This window comes from Mauremys mutica, chromosome 1 (assembly GCF_020497125.1).
Source record: "Mauremys mutica isolate MM-2020 ecotype Southern chromosome 1, ASM2049712v1, whole genome shotgun sequence".
NCBI classification, from domain to species: Eukaryota; Metazoa; Chordata; order Testudines; family Geoemydidae; genus Mauremys; species Mauremys mutica.
The window spans coordinates 242803834-242824881 of NC_059072.1; the positions used below are offsets into that span (position 1 = coordinate 242803834).

The 21048-nt window shown below is 40.9% G+C and overlaps 1 protein-coding gene across 2 annotated transcripts in view; it reads left to right on the forward strand.

Moving 5' to 3' along the window:
* OCA2 (OCA2 melanosomal transmembrane protein) overlaps positions 1-4797 on the forward strand; it is a 313888-nt gene extending 309091 nt beyond the window's left edge. For both annotated transcript variants that reach the window (XM_045005021.1, XM_045005030.1), the window contains exon 23: positions 1311-4797. In XM_045005021.1, the coding sequence (XP_044860956.1) occupies positions 1311-1398 (88 nt within the window). In that variant the 3' untranslated portion in view covers positions 1399-4797. The remainder of the gene's footprint in view (positions 1-1310) is intronic.
* The last annotated feature ends 16251 nt before the right edge of the window (positions 4798-21048 follow it).

Here is a 21048-nt window from a genome sequence, read left to right on the forward strand (position 1 = left end):
GGTAATAAACAGCATTGGAAAAGCGTTACATAAACCCTGGTCAGACTAGTGTTGCAGGTGCAGGAGGAAGAGCAGATTGCACCACACTCATCACAAATTTAATTTTCCTTTTAAATGTGTATATTTGTATATGGAGAAAAGGAAGATAAGGAGATTTTAAGGCACACGGGACCTGAGAGTTTTCTCTCCTTGTCAGCAGCTACACATGCATTCCTTTTCTGTCTGAGTAATTAATGGTGGATGAAGGGTGAAGTCTTGAATCCTCTAGATGCTGCCTAATATGATAAGTGAGGCAAAAAGCACCACTAATACATTCACATACACTAGGTGCCAGTGAAGACAATGAAAGAAATATTGGCACTTCAAAGAATATCACACTTTGATGATGGTTAGTAAAACAGGTGGATGAATATGAACATGGAGAATGAGTAAAAAGGTCATGAAATATGAATGAGAATATGAGTAAAAAGGTATGAAATATGATATGACACTGCAGGACACACAAAGTCCTGCCCAATCTTCAGTTTCTGTCATTTTGAATTTTCTGTCAATAGAAGCTTTAAAAGCTTAAGTTTATTCTGAAAAATCACACTGTGGGATTTACTCCTGCTGAAAGAAGTGTTTTGACATGAAAACAAAGCTTTTAACACTTTCCACACAGGCCAAAGAGATTTCCTCAGACACTCACAGAAGTTGGTGCGTCTTGTAGGACTACAATACTTTTCAACTGACCGTTCAGCATTATGGGGATAAATACAGTACCAGCATGATGAGGTTTATTACTTAAATGCCATTGGAAGCCAGCTAAAGGAATATCAGCCATAAACCAGAGTTATAAAGAACCTTATTAAGGTTAGAGTGTACACACAGTATGAAGACATAAGTAGTGAACGAGCTATCCTACTGCTTGCTTAACTTGTGAGAACTGATATAATTCATGCGTATTGACTGGCACATGACCAAGACATTCAGTTCTAGATTCTCTGTTGGCATAAATTGGTGGAAATCCATTGCAGTCAATGGAGCTTTGCTGATTTACACCGTGTGAGCGTCTGACCCACACTTTTCTAAATGCCATATCTGGCAGTAGAAAGTCTCAACTTGAACTTTAGCCCACCAGGGATCACTGTTTAAGCCTGCAGTACCTTAATGTTCTTTCATTTTTTTGAAATGTTGTAAAGGTATTAAAACCTAAGAACTTGTTCGACAGACTTTTTGAAAGCAAAAGTCTTAGCTGACTGCCATGTTATTGCTTGGCAAACAAAGTGTTGCATTCTTATTGATCTTTCCTTATTTTTTTGTTGTTTCAGGTTGGGTTTCCCCATGATGATTGTGTCCTGTACTATTGGGATGTGTTATCTCCTTGTTGCTCATGTCGTACTGGGTTGGAACTCTTAGTAATTTATACTTTCAAGACCAAAAGAAGCTTTCTGTCTTGTTCAATCTATACATCAGAGCACTAAGAAGACACCATTGAAAAGAAGAAGAAAAAACCCCACTTTAAAAAGCGACATATTGATTAAAATGATTGGCAGTCTTAGTTTTTGTCATTCATAACCTTATGCTCTGTGAACAATTTGCAGAGCTGAGTACTGAAGTTTAAAGGATTCAAATTTTTTGTCATGGTCAATATTAATAAGCACATAAAGAGATACCATCACAAGGGAATATCTTGTGTCCTGAAACTTTGTCTTGTCACAATCTGAGTACAGTCACAGATGGAAAAACTTCATTCACAATGGAAGATGTTCAGCAGTTTCTTCCTAGGGGTTCATTTGTCTTTGTCAATATATTTAGCTATTTGTATTAAAGTAACTAACATTCAGTCTGTACAAGCTGTAACAATAGACATATAAGCAGACAATCTGTACACTATAAGGGATGTACTGTTGTCTGTGTTCAAAAATAAAAACATCCCAATAATTTGATATGTAAGAAATTATTCTTTTGAAATTGACTAATAAGTCATACGCCATAATGTTTTTTCATTTTAAAATTTCTTGTTCTTTCTAATCTTGTTGGCCATAGAATGTGGCAGAGCAATGAACATTTTTCTTTCAATTATTAATTCAGTACATTAGTGGATTACCCTAAATCTTTTAATAGGTTCAGAATCTACTTGTAAAATGAAATCATACTTTGTCTGTGCTTTTGTTTTCTTTGATAATACTGTGTTAAATCATATATATTGATTCTTCTATTTGGCTATTGGACCAGGTCACATTATTTATTGTGAAAGCGATTTCAATCCTCATTTTCTAAGCCTTTCCTGGGATTGGCCAAAATTACCCAAAGGTCTGTCTCATCCTGTGTAATGCTAGAACTGACATGCTGAAGAGTGAAACTCATGTGAATAGGAATGAATTTCAGTGAACGAATGCAGAAGAACAAATGCTGTCACTTGCCCCTGTTTCTAGAAAAGTGATCTGGTAAGTGAGAAAGGAAACCGGTAATAGTATCTTTCCCTTGGAGGATTTAATATTAATAATAAATCATATAGCTTGACCCACCTAAGTAGCTGGAGTAGCTGATCATTTGCAGGTTGTATTCCTTGACTAAATGCCTTTGAATTCAAAATATAATTTAATAAGCATAATTCAAATTAGCTACAATGTTCCTTCAAAGAATGATTATCCCTCCTCCATGTTGCTTCATCCCAATAATGAGCGCAAACCCCAGACCCCCTTTTCAATATGTTGCTGTATAAACAAACAGAACAAATAAACCCAGCCTGAAACACATACTTATGGGACTGAGCTGGGCCTAAGTCCCATTCAAATCCATAGGAAAACTGCAAAGTTTTTCTTTAGAGGAGTGCTTTACTCCGTAATGAATGAAATTCTGTTACCATTCAAGAAACGTGTGTGCTAATTTGAGTTGATCCATAGTTTTAAAAAATCATGGTAATTTCAATTGCCCTCCACATTTCTCATGTCATGCTTATGATAGCGAGGTCAAGGGGTTGTCCTGTACATGCTGAATAAAACAAGTGAGAAAGCTGATTCAAACCCCCATAAATGCCTTTGTTCTTACATATTGCCTTTTACTCACCAATGTATATAATGTTTCTTTTTCTTATCTATAAGAATCAATCTTACCTTTTGAGGGCCAAGCCTTCTATATAACTTTAAAAAACAACAACAAAATTGTAAGAAAAATAAACCCTTGTCTGAGTTCCTGCAACACCGAAAGTAGTCAAGCCAATAATGTGGTTGCACTACCACACATGAAAATACATGGCCCCATTTGCAACTTCCTGGAAAGGGATGGGGCTGAGGGGGGGCATTGGGTCACATTACCACCTACCCATCACATCGACTCATCCAAAGTACTGGTGTGGGTCTCTTTGGTTTCTATTTAGGAAGCTCTGCCAGCAGGACTGTTTTGAGATTTTCTTTGTCCTAAACTACTCGATCTGCCAGTGGTGGGTGTATAGTACATAGGGAATAAAATATTATGTTTAAACAGTTATCCCATATTCTGAGGCAACCAAAAGTTTTGGAATAAATTCAGTCTATTTCTAGAAGAAGTTTGCTATGCTGTAATATTTTTCTGATAATTTCCTTGAAATAAAACTGATTTATTTCCTGGAGTATCCTTGCTGCTTCATTTGTATTGTGAGACCAGGCTTACTGAGAGCGCAGAGGACAAAACAAATGAGGAACATAAAATAATGTTGTTTGTTTGCACAGGGTTTTATGTGATTGTAATCGAGTGCTCAGCAACCAAAGGAAGAATGGTGATACATCAATATGTTTTTATGCCGTATTACTCTTGTTTTTCACTTCAGCAGACAATGTGCTTAAATGAGAATTGCACACGTACTTCAGAGCATTTCAAGATAATGCAGGAATTTTAATTGACTTCCTTCATGATTATCAGAGTAATCTGCACAGCAGAATGGCTACATGCTCAACATGACTAGTGCACAGGATTGGTTGGTTTACAATGAAAACGAATTTAAAAGTTTGAAAAACAGAAGTTTAGTAATACATTATATAATTAGATCATCTATTGTATGCTTAGGGCTGGTATCTGTGAGCCTGATTATCATTTTCACAAAGGCCCCTTTACATCACTCTGGCAAGGAAATGGGTTTTAGAGTGAATGTAAATTTATGCCTAGTTTGAGGACCTTTTATCAGAATGGTGTAATGTAAAAAACAGGCCTTGTATGTACAATTTCCACCCCTTTGGTCTGACAGGAAGTATGTTCTAGCCTAATATTTAAGAGACATGGATTAAATTCCTGGCTTTGGGGAAGTCACTTAGCCTCTCTGTGTCTCAGTTCCCCATCTGTAAAATGGAGATGATATCACTTGCCTACGTCACAGATTGTGAGCGGCTCAGATAGCAATGAGGATTATATTAGTACCATAGATCAAGTCACTGCTACATTACTCTATTGAAATCAATGTGGAACACAGAAAACTTTTAGATCCTACATTGCAAGAGAATTCAGCAATAACTAGCCCCAAAAGAAAAGATATCTTATTGTTAGTCCAGAAGACCTGCCTACTGATCTGATTCATTATTATTAATCAAATAATATTTTAATACATTGATCACCATGGTAACCAAGTGTCTCTGAATGCATCACTTCAATTCAACCAAAATAATGTTTAAAATCTATCATAGTTGTTTCAGAGAAGATTCCAATGTTCTTCCTGTAAGGACAAGTACTGTATAATTTACTTTGACTTTTTATGCCAGACAGAAAATATTAAAGCATGGGAGGCTTCAACAGAAATATCACTTCTCTTGACCTGTAAATTCCTCTAGAATTGTAAACATCAAGGATAATATTATGCACATTTAAAGGAAGATTATCTTTTGTGAATTTGTTGTTCATTTTTTACCCAATTGAATAGCTTTGTATGTAATTGAAATGTAACAATAAATCAGGACTTTCTTTTCCTTTCTGCTCATTGTTGGCAATTTTAACATTTAAAAGCAGAAATGCATTTAACTCTTGATTGTAAGCATCTCATATGAAATCCTAGCCCCAATGGGGAATTTTGCCCCCATTTTCAATAAAGCAAGGATTTCACCCTTGATTCACAACCACTATGAGAATGAAATGTACTACAGTATGATATTTGTGATACTAACTTCAGAAAATGGAAATCCAACAGAAGGGAAGCCAATAGAAAGGAATATAAACTATGGCAAGTATTGTGTAAGAAGGAAGGTTAAGATGGATTTTGAAGACCAAGTAGTCAAAGAGCTAAAAACAAATAACTATATCAAATATATCAAGTATATCAAAATTAGGAAGACCCTGGGTGCATTGGACTGCCACTGGATAAGGGGAACAATTAAAGAAAGGGGACAATACAAAATAATGATGGGGATAGAACAGGTAGAGTTGGCATGTTTATTGAGCCTTTCTCAAAATACAATACAAGGGGACAGTCAATGAAAATATTAGGCAGCGAATTTCAAACTGATTAAAGGAAATATTTTTCACATCATGCACAATCTGTCTTTGGAACTCACTGCAATAGGATATCACTAAGGCAAAATTAAACAGAAATAATTGTCATGTATATGTGAGCATCCAGAGTTGTTATAATAAGGATTAGTAAACCTCGAAGGATTTTGAAAGAGATATAATACCTCATGCTTCAGGGTGTAAGTCAAATTCTAACTCATGGGCATAGGAAGAAACTTTCCTCGATGGGTAGATTATTTCTAGAGTTGGTAGGGAATTCTCTGACAAAAATTGGGTTTTCTTTGGAAGAATACTGAGTTTGTGTAAAATTTCGAGGTTTTGGAATTTTTCATTTCACCTTGAAACAAAACTGAGACCTTTCCATTTTTTTTGTGGAGACAGAGACCCACTGCAGAGTAGCCCATACCATGGTAGTTAGAGCACTCGTGGGATGTGAAAGACCCAGTTTCAGGTCCCTGCTGTGCCTGATTCAATTTCAATCTATATATTGGGGTAATGACATCTACTTTTGTAAACACTTAGAAATCTACATATGCTATATAGCTACTAAGTACTATTTTTATAAATAACATAGAATTAGGATTAGCTGCAAACACCATCTATTATTTTAAAGACCCAGGTGTGGAGAAAATGTGGAAGCGCCCTTGTTGATTCATCCAGTCTCTCCTCTGCTTGCCTTAGCAGCTCTATCAGTCCATCCTGTGACTGCAGTTACTTCAAACTCCCTTCTGGCCACAAATCAGTTCTCTGTCTCCCCTCTAGCAACTCAATCCTCTGCCTCACCACAGCCTCATTACCAAAATTCACCCATTAGCTTCCCAGCCCTGCACCTTGCGCCTCTGCCTTCTAGCAAAATTAATTCTCTGCCTTCCTTCAGATGATTAGATAGGGTGTGAATTGGACAAGGGCCACATTGCTCACAAATTCCCTGATTCTATATTCCACCCAACCTCCTTCAAATCCAATTTTTTTCCACTATAGTTTCTCCATTACAGACATGTGACAGCCTTTTAAAACATAGATCGTATGAAAAAGGAGCCACGCATTCTGCGCAATTCATGCAAGCCTATAACCTTATTTATATGAACATCTTGCCCTTTCTACATGTCATCTGGCATTAACGCTGAAGCCTGAAATTAGAAAAAGAATACAGAGAAGCAGGGGGATCGTTGGTTCAAGGAATTAGTAATAGGCTATTGAGCCTTTCACCTCAAGGACACTGCTCAACCCTAACTAAGGTAAGTATTTACTGTAAATCATTTCTATTTGATGTCTGTTCTATATCTTCTGTGAAATGAGTTTAGTGGTCTTGCCCGGTGAACATGTGCCACATAATACATGGCTAATGGATAGCTTGAGAAAAATGACCAAAGAGCTGTCTAGGCATCATGGCTGGAGCAGTAGACCTGCTACTAATTCTTCAAGAAAATGGATTGATGTTTGTTGATTAGGAGAGTGCAGACCTGGACCTAGGTAGGTGGGGGGGAAAAAAGCATGAAGGGGACTGTGCAGTTCTGTAGGGAGGCAAGGGAAATGTTAGTGGGCATGTCTGGGTGTCTTCACCCTCCTCATTCAATCCATCTCCCAAGTCAATGGAAATGTTCCCATTAACTTCCCTGGGAATTGGATCAGGCCCTCTGTGTGGTGCTTCCCTGTCAAGGTAGAGAGACATTACTGTGGAAGTGTGGAGAAGGTTGAAATGCTGCTGCTTATGTTCTATCTCCTTTGTGACTAAATACAGACTTCAGGGCTGTTAATCCAGCAACCATTCAAAACACTAATAAATCAATAAATGGAAATAAAGGAAATATTTTATTCCTAAATTTGCCAATGCCAGAGGTATGTGTTCAGTTAATAGTTGATCTAGCTAGCCAGCTACCATCTCACATATTTAATAGTGTATTGGGAGAGCAAAATGCTATATCCATGGAGTTGAAGGTTTAAACCCTCAGCAAGTCGGAGACTGCTTTGGCTTGTGAGGGTAAATTGAAAGCGAAAGTTTTTCTGGAATTGACTCTGGAATGCTTAAGGCTCAGGGTGCTTTTGTTTGTTTGTTTTGTTTTCCTCCTCACCGTCCCTCTTGCATTTACTCTTGAGCTCAGAGAGCTAACAGCTACAGCCACCAAAATTGAATTTTTAGCCTCTCAACAAGTCTGAGAGTGGGAGATCCGCAAACTGCAATTTTTCTTTCTTTGTTTTATATAAGAAGAACAAGTTATTTGATTTCTTCCTGTGCGGTGGAAGTATTTAAAGCTTTGGGCTGCTGGTTATTTTCTCTGGAACAAGAAATTTATTGGTAGATGGGTGTTGGGAATGAGGCAATGCATTTCAAGTTTGCCTTGAAGGTTCATGCACTTTCATTGAGTCTGGTCAGTACATGTCTAAGCACTGTAACATAAGTGGTAAAAATGACAGACCTGAATGGTATTCCTTGTGAGAGTGAGAAAAAAAATACTCCTCTAAGATTACAAAACTCCGGGGTTTCTGACCCTAAAACTTGAGGTAAGAAAGGAATGGAAAAGTAGCTAGATCCAGCTGATGAAACACCTCTGATAAACCACAATAAATCCTGTACTGCGTTCACATACATAATTGATAGTAGTTGCCATTAAAATCCTGACAATTACTGTTTGAAAGTAATGAATATTACTACATACTTGGCAGTATAGGCAGCACCACCTAGAGGTTTTTAAGGTCAGGCTTGACAAAGCCCTGGCTGGGACGATTTAGTTGGGGATTGGTCCTGCTTTGAGCAGGGGGTTGGACTAGATGACCTCCTGAGGTCCCTTCCAACCTTGATATTCTATGATTCTATAGCTAAGTTTCCTTATATTTCCTATTACACAACTCCTGGGTCCAGAGCCAGTTGCTTACAACTTTCCCAAACTTTAACAATTTGGGTTAAAAATTTCACTGCTGAGTGTTTTCCTCATGCTAAATTTTTGACAAAAGTTTTAGCAAAAATGGTTCAGCTGTTTCTGAGAACAAGATTAGGAGGAAATACATTTTTAAGCCCATATTTAAAAAACAAACAAACATGCTACCTTTTTATTGAGAAGCTCTAGTGCCCCCTGGGCTTTGAAGCAGGGACTTGAAAACTGGCAGGAAGTCACTATGGTGTCAGGGATATGTTTTTTTTCTGGCCCATGAAAAACTGCACAAATTTGGCCATGTTAAAACACTTTGAAAAATCTCAGTTCACACCTGCTTAGTAGAGGCTGCTTAGAATTTGACAGCTAAATTCTCATACGATTCTGCCTGTCTTGAGCATGCTCTATCCTAGGGCTGCATGGAATGAACAGAAATTTCCCTGCAATCTCTGGTCCTAGGTGCTGTGGCCCTGGAACTGAGAACAGGCAGACTCTCTTGTGCTTTCAGTGCTGCCCTTGCTACTGACCAGGCAGCTTGGGGGAGGAACACCCTGACTGGAATACAGAGGGGACAGGAGCAACCTTAATGGTGGCATTTCCTAACTTCTACCTGTTTCACTTTGCAACCTTAATGCCCTTTTAATATTTTTGCATGTAATAAGTGTGTTTATAGTAAGCATATGGAAATTAATTAAGCTAAAATCAAATTGAGGTAACTTTAATGCTGAATGAGAGTCTCCACACAGGGGTTTAATGCAGTTTAACTAAGCCACTTTAAATTCACATTTTCAGTTCATTCTGATTCACTTTCCTGAATGTCCCCATGTAGACAAGCCCTTTAAGTCTCCCTTTCCCTAAAAATAGGGAAGATGGGAATTGTGTTGTAGATAGAGCTTTTAACTGTCTGAGAAAGTCTGACTGTCTCAAAGCAAAAGAGTGCAGCTGAGGATAACAGGTTTTTTGAAACAGACAGTGCTCTTATTATGTTAATAGGTTTTCTGCTAAAACAAAATCTGCACTAAAGTGTTGGATTTTGTAAACAAGTTGTCAACATCCTTTTTTATGTATTCACATTACAGTTTTGGCTTATTATTCCTAGTAAAATTGATGCCAACTTGCATTCCATTTGATTGTGGAATGATACAGGCATCACCATGATAAAACATAAAGGAACTCACACATTTCTTCCCGCTAACACTAAGCAAAAGTCTTGTGTAACTTAAACACATTTGACTCTTCAGTGTGTTTAAGAGGAAAACAACTTACGTTTGCAGCAGATGAGCAGCAGTGAATGTAGCCTGTTCTTAAACAGTCTACAGGACACATCTGAAAAGTCAGGGATTACAATTCCCATCAGCCCACTCCCCCTTCCTCCTGACTTAAGGGGAAAGGTCCTGAGCCGGGAAGTGGCTGGGTTTTATTTGGGATCTGTGGCCACATGGCAAGGAGAAGCTGCAGGGAAGGTGAAGCAGGAGCTACATAATGAATAGGGAGCTGGAGAGAAGACCCAGGAACTGTCTACAGAGCAGCATGTAGAACAGAATCTGACTGCCGGACATCACAGCTGGGTGCAGGGCTGGGTGAGACTTCTGGGGGAGCAGCAGCAGATGGTCAGGAAGCCAATGCAGAGGGGCCCCAATGAGAGACCCTACCTGAGCCTGGCTTGGAAAACTGTAAGCTCCTATTTGCTTGAATAGAGACTGGACTGGAGAGGAGAGGCCAGGAACTAGGCCTGAAGAGCCCTGACTCTTGACTGCACTGCCCCAGGGGCCCAAACAAGAACAGAGAGTGTTGCCAGTTTTGGTTGGACATATTCCTGGAGGTTTTATCAAATGACATAATCTTTAATTCCTGGAGACTTCAGAACAATCTTGGAGGGTTGGCAACCTAAGAACTACTACTTTCAACTGTAAAGGTTTAGCCTTTGTACATATGGTATCCAGGGGTGAAAGTGACTTACCGGTACAGCCGGAGTGCTGGGGGGTGGGGGGGGGCTCATCTGGAAGAGGTGGGGCCTCAAGATTTAAAGGCCCTGGGGCACCAGCTGTGACTGGGGGCACCAGGGCCTTTAAATCACCTAGGGGGCTCCCAGCTGCAGAAGTGGCTGGTAGTCCCCGGGGCAAACTAAAGGGCCCGAGGCTCCAGCCACCGTGGAGCTCTGGGAGCTTTAAATGCCGGCCCCAGCCCGGCTGCCAAAGCTGCGGGCAGGATTTAAAGGGCTCCTCTGGGCTCCCTGCTGCGGCGGGAAGCTCGGAGGAGCACCTTAAATGCCGGCCCCAACCCGGCCACTGGAGCTGCGGGCTGGGATTTAAAGGGCTCGGGGCTCCCTGCAGAGCCCTTTAAATCCCCGCCACAGAAGCCGATGCGGTCCGACACGGCATACTGGCTCTTGCCGCTACGCTGTACTGGACTGTACCAGCTTACTTTCACCTCTGATGGTATCTTATAATAAAATAAATAATTATTGACGATATACCTATCTCTTAGAGCTGGAAGAGACCTTGAAAGGTCATTGAGTCCAGCCCCCTGCCTTCACTAGCAGGACCAAGTACTGATTTTTGCCCCAGCTCCCTAAGTGGCCCCTTCAAGGATTAAACTTACAACCCTGGGTTTAGCAGGCTCAAACCATGGAGCTATCCCTCCCCCATTTCCTAACAGCCCTGATAAAACACTCTTTCCCTTAGCCAGGTGTCTGAATGGTTATTGGGACCCACCAGGGCTAGCATACACCAGGCCTAGAGGCTGTAACATCTACAGTGGTTGCCTCTGAATTGCAGTACATGCGATATGCAGAGGTTTGGTGAACTGTAGAGCCTCTGTAATTACAGGACCTTGGAGAAGAATGATAACGCAGGGGGTGATGCAGGTGATACAAACATGTTTTCAGTTTGCAGGTTCAACACTGTTTAACAGGATGCTCAGCATTATGTTGGCTTTCTCCTTCCCCCCTTCCAGTTAGAGTTGTCAACATCCTTTTTTTTATGTATTCACATTATAGTTTTGTCTTATTATTCCTAGTAAAACTGATGCCAACTTGCATTCCATTTGATTGTGGAATGATACAGGCATCACAGTGATAAAACATAAAGGAACTCACACATTTCTTCCCACTAACACCTTTTTTCCCTTTCAAAAAAATAGGAACTATATTAACAGTTCTCCAGTCACAGGGTACAACCCCCAAGTTTACAGATTCATTAAAAATCCTTGCTTTTAGACTTGCAATTCCATGTGCCAGTTCCTTTAATATTCTTGTATGGAGATTAACCCAGCCCTTCCAATTTAGTCCCATTAAGCTGTTTGAGTTTGACTTCCACCTCTACCTCCATATCCTCATTCCCATAGTCACTCTGCCACTACCTCTAAGATCTTCACTAATCTTATTAAAAACTGAAGCAAAGTATTTATTTAGGTGTTGGGCCATGCCTAGATAATCTTTAATTTTCACTCCATCCCTAGTGCTTAGAGGTCCCACTTCTTCTTTCCTTGTTTTCTTTTAATTATATGGCTATAGAACCTTTTTCTATTGATTTTAATTCCCTTTGCAAGGTGCAACTCTGCTTGGCTTTTGGCAGTTCTCACTTTATCCCTACAATTCCTGACCTCAAGAGGTAGTGTTCCTTGCTGATCCATCCCATTTTCCATTCCTTGTAGACTTTCTGCTTTCTCTTAATTACCTGTTTGAGATGCTTGCTCATCCAGCTTAGTCTGCAACCCATTCCTACACATTTATCCCCTTGCTGGGGATGCAGGCTTCAGATAGTTTCTGCAACTTTGACTTAAATTTCTAGCTTCCTCCACATTCAGATCCCTGAGTTCTTCAGTCCAGTTCACTTCCCTAACTAATTCCCTTCATTTTTTAAAGTTAGCCTGTAGCGGGGCGGTTATCCTGCTCCTGGGATAAAAGGAGTGAGAGCAGCTGAGGGAGGCTGGCTGGGTAGCTGGCCACACCTGTGGCCAGCTCAATCAGGGCACAGCTGGCCCTGATAAGGGGACTGTGAGTCAGGAGCAGTGAGAGTCTCACTCCAGGGCTGGAGTGAGAAGGACTTATCTGCCTGGGAGAGACAGAGTACCTTCGACAGAGCACTGCTGGGGAAGGGGTAGGCTGAGGCCTGGCAGGAAGGCCTAAGGAGGTTTGGGGGCAGCAGGGAGACAACTGGAGCTAGAAAGGCAGCAGGTCCAACCACCTTGCCAATGATGAGTGGCCATTACAGTTTGCCCCAGGGAAAGGGGGCTAGATGATGACTGGCAGTAGCCACTAAGGCAAGGTGGGCTTACGGGGAGGGGGTTCCCCTAGGAGGGGAGACCCAGAGTGTGGGACTGCTGCTGTGGGGCAGCACCCCAAGATAAGGGGCACTGGGGTCCGGGAGGGACACAGGACCTGAAGTGCCTGAAGTACAGTGGGAGAGACTGATGAGGCAGCAGGTACCAGTAGGGAGATACTGGCCAGCAGGAGGCGCTATGAGACTGGACTGAGCTAATTCCCAGACTGACCAGCAGAAGGTGCCATGGCAGTGAGTGCCCGCCATGCTACATAGCCCTTTTGAAATCAAGGATGCTAGTTGCAGATTTAAACTGAATTAATTCATGATCACTCAAACCAGGTTATTCTCTACAATCAGCTCTTCTATGAGGTCCTCACTACTCATCAATACCAAAACTAAAATGGCATCCCCTCTTGTTGGTCCAGTGACTATCTGGTGACTAAATCTGTCAGATATCACATCCAGGAAAATCTGGGTCCTACTATTATTAGAGGCACTTGTCCTACAATCTATATCTGGGAAGAAAAAGTCTCCCATAATCATGCAATTCCCAGTAGTATTTATTTAGTTTAAACATTAAAGAGATATCTCTTGATATCCAAATCAGATCCAGGGTGTCTGTAGCACACCCAAAGCACTAGCCTGGGGAACCTCTAGTAGCTTTCTTCCCCAAAGTGATTTTGGCCCAAACAGACTCTGTCGTATCCATTCCATCACTTCTAATTTCTTTATAGTCTACCTCATCATTAATATTAGGGTGACCATATGTCTCATTTTGGCTGGGACAGTCCCTTTTTTAAGCCCTGTCCCAGCCGTCCCAACCTTTTTTTCAAAAGGAGGCACTTGTCCCATTTGCTCATTTACTTGATCAGTTGGCAAGAGCAAGCAGGACAAATGCCCACTGTTGTCAAAAAAAAATGTGGTGCAGTGTGGAGGAATGTGTGGGGAGGTAAGTAGAGATGCCAGCATCCAGCAGGGCTGCGGGGGAGGCAGCGTTTCAGCATGTGCGGGGGCCGGAAGGATTCTAGCGATGGGCAACAGCCTTGTATGTGGGGGGGGGACAGGTGAGCGGCTGGGGTGTCCCCTTTTCTCTTTGGGAAATATGGTTACCATAATTAATATACAATACTACTCCACCACCTTTGCCTTTATTTCTGTTTTTCCTGAACACCACTTACCCTTCAATGCCTTTATCCAGTCATGACTACAATTCTACCATGTTTCTGTTATCCTTCTAATATCTGGTTTCACTTTCTGCACTAATAGGTCTAGTTCCTTTTTGTTACCCATCCTTGCAGTGATGTACAAATATCTTAACGATTGCTGCTTGGCTTCGCCCAAATTCCTCGCCTGATTGGGTACAGTCATTCTACTGCCAGTATCACCTGCCTGACTGTTAGATTCATTTGTATAGACACTATCTTTCCTCTTAATGTCCATTCTCCTATGCACTGCTCTTCCTTTCTCCATTGCTGTATCCTTCCTTACTTGATTTCCCTCCCTCTCAATGTTAAAATCAAATAGAGTTGCACCTTGTTTATGTGAGAACTGAATTTGGTCAATTGTAACCATTTGATATTAAATAAATGATTTCTGTGGAGGCTTGTGAAAGCTGAGAAAACTGATACATAAAGGTCTGCTGAGAGGCAATTTACTGTAGCTGGTAATGATTGCACTCCTTTCTGACTCAAAACAAAGGCATAGCCAATCCTTTATACCAAGAGAAGGCCTGGCTGGCAAATCTACTGTGTATTGGTAACCAATTTTATGCCTAGTGTACATGAATGTAATGCTGCTGGTTACATTTCATTTTGGCCAACTTCTCTAATAGTAGAATGCCAAAGAAACCTGTTTGGCTACTAACAGTTGGATTAATAGATGATGAATCTAGGAGGAACCACTGTCTGACCTCCAGGAAGTTTCACCTAACACTTTCTAGTAATTCGTGGCTGAACTAGAGCATATCTTTTAGAAAGATCCATTCCTGATTTAAAGATTTCAAGTGCTGAAGAATTTACTACACTCCCCCTCCCCCACCATAAATTATTTCAGTGGTTAATTACCTTTACTTGTAATTTGTTTGTTGTTATAATCAAGTATGTTATCGTTATGGCTGTGACTATTTGTGGACAGGGTATATGAATAGCAAATAGAGTTGTAGCTTGCTTACACGCGATCTGAATTTGGTCTACCATATCCATTTGGTATTTAAATGAATGAAACAAACATTCAAAAGGGTTGCTTTTCATTCTGATAGTAAAGAAGTTATCCAGTACTACGTGGATCTGGATCTCTATTTTCCTAATCTAAAAAGAGCAGTATAACTACAGTAGTGTTAATGAAAGAACACGACCAGCATAGCAGCAGCTGGTGTTCATCTGTGCATGACTTATCCGGCTCATTGTATCCACCCCCTGAGTGCAGTTGTTGGTGCCACACAACATTTTGATTAAAAGATTAGAACAATATAAAATTAACATGGCAAACATTAAATGAATTAAAAACTAGCTAATTGATAGGTCTCAAATTCTACTTGTCAATGGGGAATCATCATCAAGCAGGTGCACTTCCAGTGGGGTCCCACAGGGATTGGCTCTTTGCCCTATGCCATTAAACATTTTTATCAATGACCTGGGAGAAAACATAAAATCATCCCTGATACAGTTTGCAGAAGACACACAAATTGGGGGAGTGATAAATAATGAAGAGGACGGGTCACTGATTCAGAGTGATCATGGTAAACTTGGTGCAACCAAACTATGTGTGTTTTAATATGGCTAAATATAAATGTATGCATCAAGGAGTGAAAAATGTAGACCACATATACAGGATGTGGGACTCTATCCTGGGAATCAGTGACTCTGAAAAAGATTTGGGGGTGGATAATCAGCTGAACAGGAGCCCCTCTATGATGCTGTGGCCAAAAAAGCTAATCCGATCCTGGGATGCATAAACAGGGAAATCTTGAGTAGGAGTAGGAGGTTATTTTACCTCTGTACTTGGCACTGGTGCGACTGCTGCTGGGCTACTGTATTCAATTCTTGTGGCCACAATTCATGAAGGATGGTGATGAATTGGAGAGGATTCAGAGAACAGCCATGAGAATGATTAAGGGATTAGAAAATCTGCTTTATATTGATAGACTCAAAAACTCAATCCATTTAGCTCAACAAAGGGAAGGTTAAGGGGTGACTTGATTACAGTCTATAATTATCTACATGGGGAACAAATATTTAACACAGAGCCCTTCAATCTAGCAGAGAAAGATATAACATGATCCATTGGCTGGATGCTGAAGCTAAACAAATTCAGCTTAGAAAAAAGGCATACATTTTTGACAGTGAGGGCAATTAACCATTGGAAGAATTTACCAAGGGTTGTGGTAGATTCCCATCTCTGGCAATTTTAAATCAAAATTGGATGTTTTTCTAAAACATCTGCTGTAGGAATTATTTAGGGGAAGTTTTATGGCCTGTATCATACAGGAGGCCAGACTAGATGATTACAGTGGTCCCTTCTGGCCTTGGAAGCTATGAATTGTTTCAAAGTCAGTTGTAAGCCATGTGGTTTGAAATCCAGCATCATCACTGTGAAACCCAGGAGAAGAGTGAATTAGTTTGTAAAGCCACCTTGCTCTGTCTGGCTCTTTTACCTGATAAATATCTGCATTTGAAAATCTGTTCATAGTCTACAAACACTGGGCTAGAGTCTCAGATGGTGTAAATTGGTGTAGTGTTATCAACTTCAATGGAGCTATGTATATTACACCAACTCAGGATCTGGCCCATATAGCTGTTTTGACTGATACTCTGAATAAATGACTGAAAAGCAGAAGGGGACAGAGAGGTAAATGTAGAGCAAATCACATATAACATATATGCTATGCATGCTCTCATTCCATCTATGAAACATACTGGCATGGGACTAGCAAGGATCTTGAGGGGTTCTGACTCTTCTTTTGAAGGATGGACTTGTGTGTTATACCATTGGAAGTGGAACCTTGATACAGGAATGTCATAGGTCTCACCCCCACTTGGAGCTGTTGGGTTCCAATGTGGGGACCTGCCTTAGTTTCCCTCTAAACTAAAATCCTAGTTTAGATCTACTACGCTGCCACCAGTCAGATTTAAGTGTCTGACACACTGCCTGTTCCCCCAACTTTCCCTGGGGAACACAGATTCAATGTCCCTGAATCTCTACACACAGGGAAGCAGCGCACTTCCCCCCTCCCTCTCTCCCAGCCACTCTGGAGAGACATACACCGAGTCAAATCCTTGTCTCAACACAAAGAGGGACTTACCTCCCCCTCCCCTTCCCTAGTCCTGGAAAGAGATACCTGATTCAAACTGCTTGAATCAAACCCAGGAGGAACTCTCTCTTCCCCCCTCCCCTTCCCCTGAATTTCCACAAGAGAAGGAATTAATGAAGTCCAAAGAAAAGAAAAGAATTTATTAAAGAATAAAAAGAAAAGTCACTGTCTCCTAACCAAATTGGAACAATACAGGGTCTAAACTTATCAATCTCTGGAGAGAATCCCCCCTCCCCCTTTCTCAGTAAAAGCAATATCAGCAAACAGGAATAAAGAATTTCCTTTAGCAAACACCCAATTGCAAATATAGAAATCAAATTATAAGACTAATTCGCCTTTCTAGTTAATACTCACTATTGAATAGTAGAAACTACTCCAGGAGAACTTGGAGACATGACTGTCCTCTCTTAGATCCAAAGAGAGCTCTCAGCAAAACAAGGAACACAGACAAAGGCTTCCCTCCACAGAGATTTGAAAATAATCTGTTCCTTGATTGGTCCTCTGGTCAGGTGTTTCTCAGGTTACTGAGCTTGTTAACCCTTTCCAGGGAATAGAGACCTTAACCCTGATCTGTTTATTTATGACACGCCCCACAAATCGCCAACAGTGGGAACTACTGGTGGTGATTTCCTTCTAGAACTGTAAAATAAACAGATTACTAAAACACATGCACTAGTACATATACTACTAAGTATGTAAACAACAAGGTATTTGACATTGAACAACACTTTTTATGCATTTGACCGGACATACTTGGCAACGTCCTTGCCCATTCCCTCCCAGTGGAAGGACTTTCCCAACTTGTCCTTGGTTCTGTTTACCCCAGAATGACCACTGGGATGTTATGGCCCAAGCTTAAGAGCTTGTACCGGTACTTAGTTGGAACTACCAACTGTTTTTGAGGATTCTGGCCTTTCTGGTGTCCACCAGAAAGAATCTTGTTATATAAAAGTCCTTGTTTTACAACAAACTGGGATTGATTAGAAGAGCTGAGAGGCGGTGGGTTGCTTCGTGCCGCCGCCCAAGCTTTCTTAAGGCTGTCATCGGCTTCCTGCTCAGTCTGGAACTGTTTCCTTGAAGCTGGAGACACTAGTTCCTCCTTAGACTGTGGACTTGGACTTGGTCCCTCTGGAAGCGATGTAGGTGATGAGGTTGTTGCCGTTGACTGTGAACCGCTCTCCGCTGGTGCACAAGGTGATATTTTAGGCTCTGGCGGAGCCTCTTGGGTAGAGTTGTCTGCTGCTTCTGCCAGTTCAGGCCCGTTGGCGCCCCCTGGCGGTGGAGTTGCAAGCGCTGGCGTCAGTGCTGGTGCTGGTTCTGCCGCTGGTTGCTTTTCCAGTTCCGGTCCTGGGGCTGGATGTACTATGGCTGCTGTAGTTGTTATTCACGAAGAGACTGAATAGAAAAGAAACAAACTTTGTATTTGCATTTGTGTAGCTGCTGTTTGCTGATATACTGAGAAGACCAAAGAAAAAAACTGGTTTGTCCTGTTTCTAGCACTTGCTAAGTACCTCACAGTAGGGGTCCTTCTAACAAAGCCTGTTAGAAAAACTTACACCTCTTTCCTAGCTGTTTTTAAGCAGACAGAAAGAAAAAAGGAAAAAAAAAGAAAAGAAGAAGGAAAGAAAAAGTCCTTTTCTAACACAGCCCGTTAGAAAACCTTATTTCCCTCAGCTAAACCCAGCTGAAAATCTGTTTCCAAAAAAAAAACAACCCAATCTCCCCCTCCTGGCTTCCAAGAAGGTAGAAAACCCGGTTTTGCAACTGTGTCTTGCAAATGCTAAGTACCCTCTCAGCAGGATGTTCCTTGTAACAAAAGCCTGGTTAGAAAACGAATTCCCTCCAGCCAAACTTGCTGAAGATTCCTTCTAACCCTGAAAAAAATAGCTCTTTTTAGCTTAGCCAAGCTGAAAAAAAAACTGCCTCTAACAATACCAGTTAGAAAATGAATCCTTGTAACCCTCCCTCCTCTCTCAGGTTGCTTTCCTGCTCTAGAAGAAGAGAATAGCTCTTTTCAGCTTAGCCCAGCTGAAAAAAAAAACTGCCTCAGAGTGCCTTTGGTAGAAAAGCCGTGCCTCTCTCTCTGGGTCCAGAAGTCCGCTGCCACCATGTCCGATTTAAGTGTCTGACACACTGCCTGTTCCCCCAACTTTCCCTGGGGAACACGGATTCAATGTCCCTGAATCTCTACACACAGGGAAGCAGCCCACTTCCCCCCTCCCTCTCTCCTAGCCACTCTGGAGAGATATACACAGAGTCAAATCCTTGACTCAACACAGAGGGACTTACCTCCCCCTCCCCTTCCCTAGTCCTGGAAAGAGATACCTAATTCAAACTGCTTGAATCAAACCCAGGAGGAACTCTCTCTTCCCTCCTCCCCTTCCCCTGAATTTCCACAAGAGAAGAAATTAACGAAGTCCAAAGAAAAGAATTTATTAAAGAATAAAAAGAAAAGTCACTGTCTCTGTAACCAAATTGGAACAATACAGGGTCTAAACTTATCAATCTCTGGAGAGAATCCCCCCTCCCCCTTTCTCAGTAAAAGCAACATCAGCAAACAGGAATAAAGAATTTCCTTTAGCAAACACCCAATTGCAAATATAGAAATCAAATTATAAGACTAATTCGCCTTTCTAGTTAATACTCACTATTGAATAGTAGAAACTACTCCAGGAGAACTTGAAGACATGACTGTCCTCTCTTAGATCCAAAGAGAGCTCTCAGCAAAACAAGGAACACAGACAAAGGCTTCCCTCCACAGAAATTTGAAAATAATCTGTTCCTTGATTGGTCCTCTGGTCAGGTGTTTCTCAGGTTACTGAGCTTGTTAACCCTTTCCAGGGAAAAGAGACCTTAACCCTGATCTGTTTATTTATGACAAGGAAATATAAATCGTGCCTTTTAAAATACAACTCACTTATTATTTCTAAACAGAATGAACACTTCTCTAGCCCATTCACAAGCCTGGCCTTCACTTATTCTCCACTTTTTGAAATCAATATCTGTATTGCCACCTCTCAAATTCTCTGTTTCTCTTAGACCTGGGCTACACACAGTTTTTGTACTGATATAACTACTTTGTATAGGGGTGAGATTTTTTATTGATGTAATTATACAGGCACGTCTTAGTGTGGATGCTGATATAAAGTTACCTTATAGCTTATACCCCTTCCCACAAAAGAATAAGCTATACTTGTATAAGCACATTATTCCAATATAATTTGCCAGAAGCTGGGAATGGGCAACAGGGGATGGATCACGTGATGATTACCTGTTCTGTTCATTCCCTCTGGGGTACCTGGCATTGGCCACTGTCAGAAGACAGGCTACTGGGCTAGATGGACCTTTGGTCTGACCCAGTAGGGCCATTCTTATTTTCTTATAATTGTGTCCATATTAGATGGTAGTACTGCTGTAGCTATACCAATATAGATGAAGCAGTACAACTTTTGTGTGTGGACAAGCCCTTATTCTTTCCTGTACCTGTTTTGCTTCAGAGTCGCCATTCATTCACACTAGTAGAGTGATGGAAAGGTGTGCTGGGCAGGTCTTAAGAAATGAGTGACAGGTTTGAGATCAAGGAGGATCATGTTTGAGGGAAAGGTTTAATTACACTTGGTGAGCTGGTATATGTGGGGAATTGGTAACTCCACCCCTTTAGCGATCCTTGTACTTTCTCTGGATTAGATCTGGCTCTTAATGCTAGCACGGAAATATTTAAAAGGTTTATGCAGCTCTTCTAAGTACAAAAACTTTTCTTTGTTGAGAAATAAAACATAATGTGTAAAGTTTAATTTTTCTTGACATTTCACTCTAATCATGGGATTCATTAGATAATTCTCATGAAATTAGAGAGTCAGATTCAAGTGTAAAATGCATATCTTCAGTACCATATTTGTATATAGATATTTAGCAATATGATGAAATAAAATTAATTCCAGCCTAAGTCTATTTTACATATTCATCTTCCTCCATTGTGTTTGAAGTGGAAATCTAGAACAATTTGAAAAGTAAGGTTAGATTAACTAGTAATTTATGAATATTCTTCCTATTAATGGTTTTTGAGAGAACTGTATTTCTACTGGAGCAGTATCATGTCAGTGCTATCCATCTGACGATCTGTGCTTCATGATGATATTTGTCACTCATG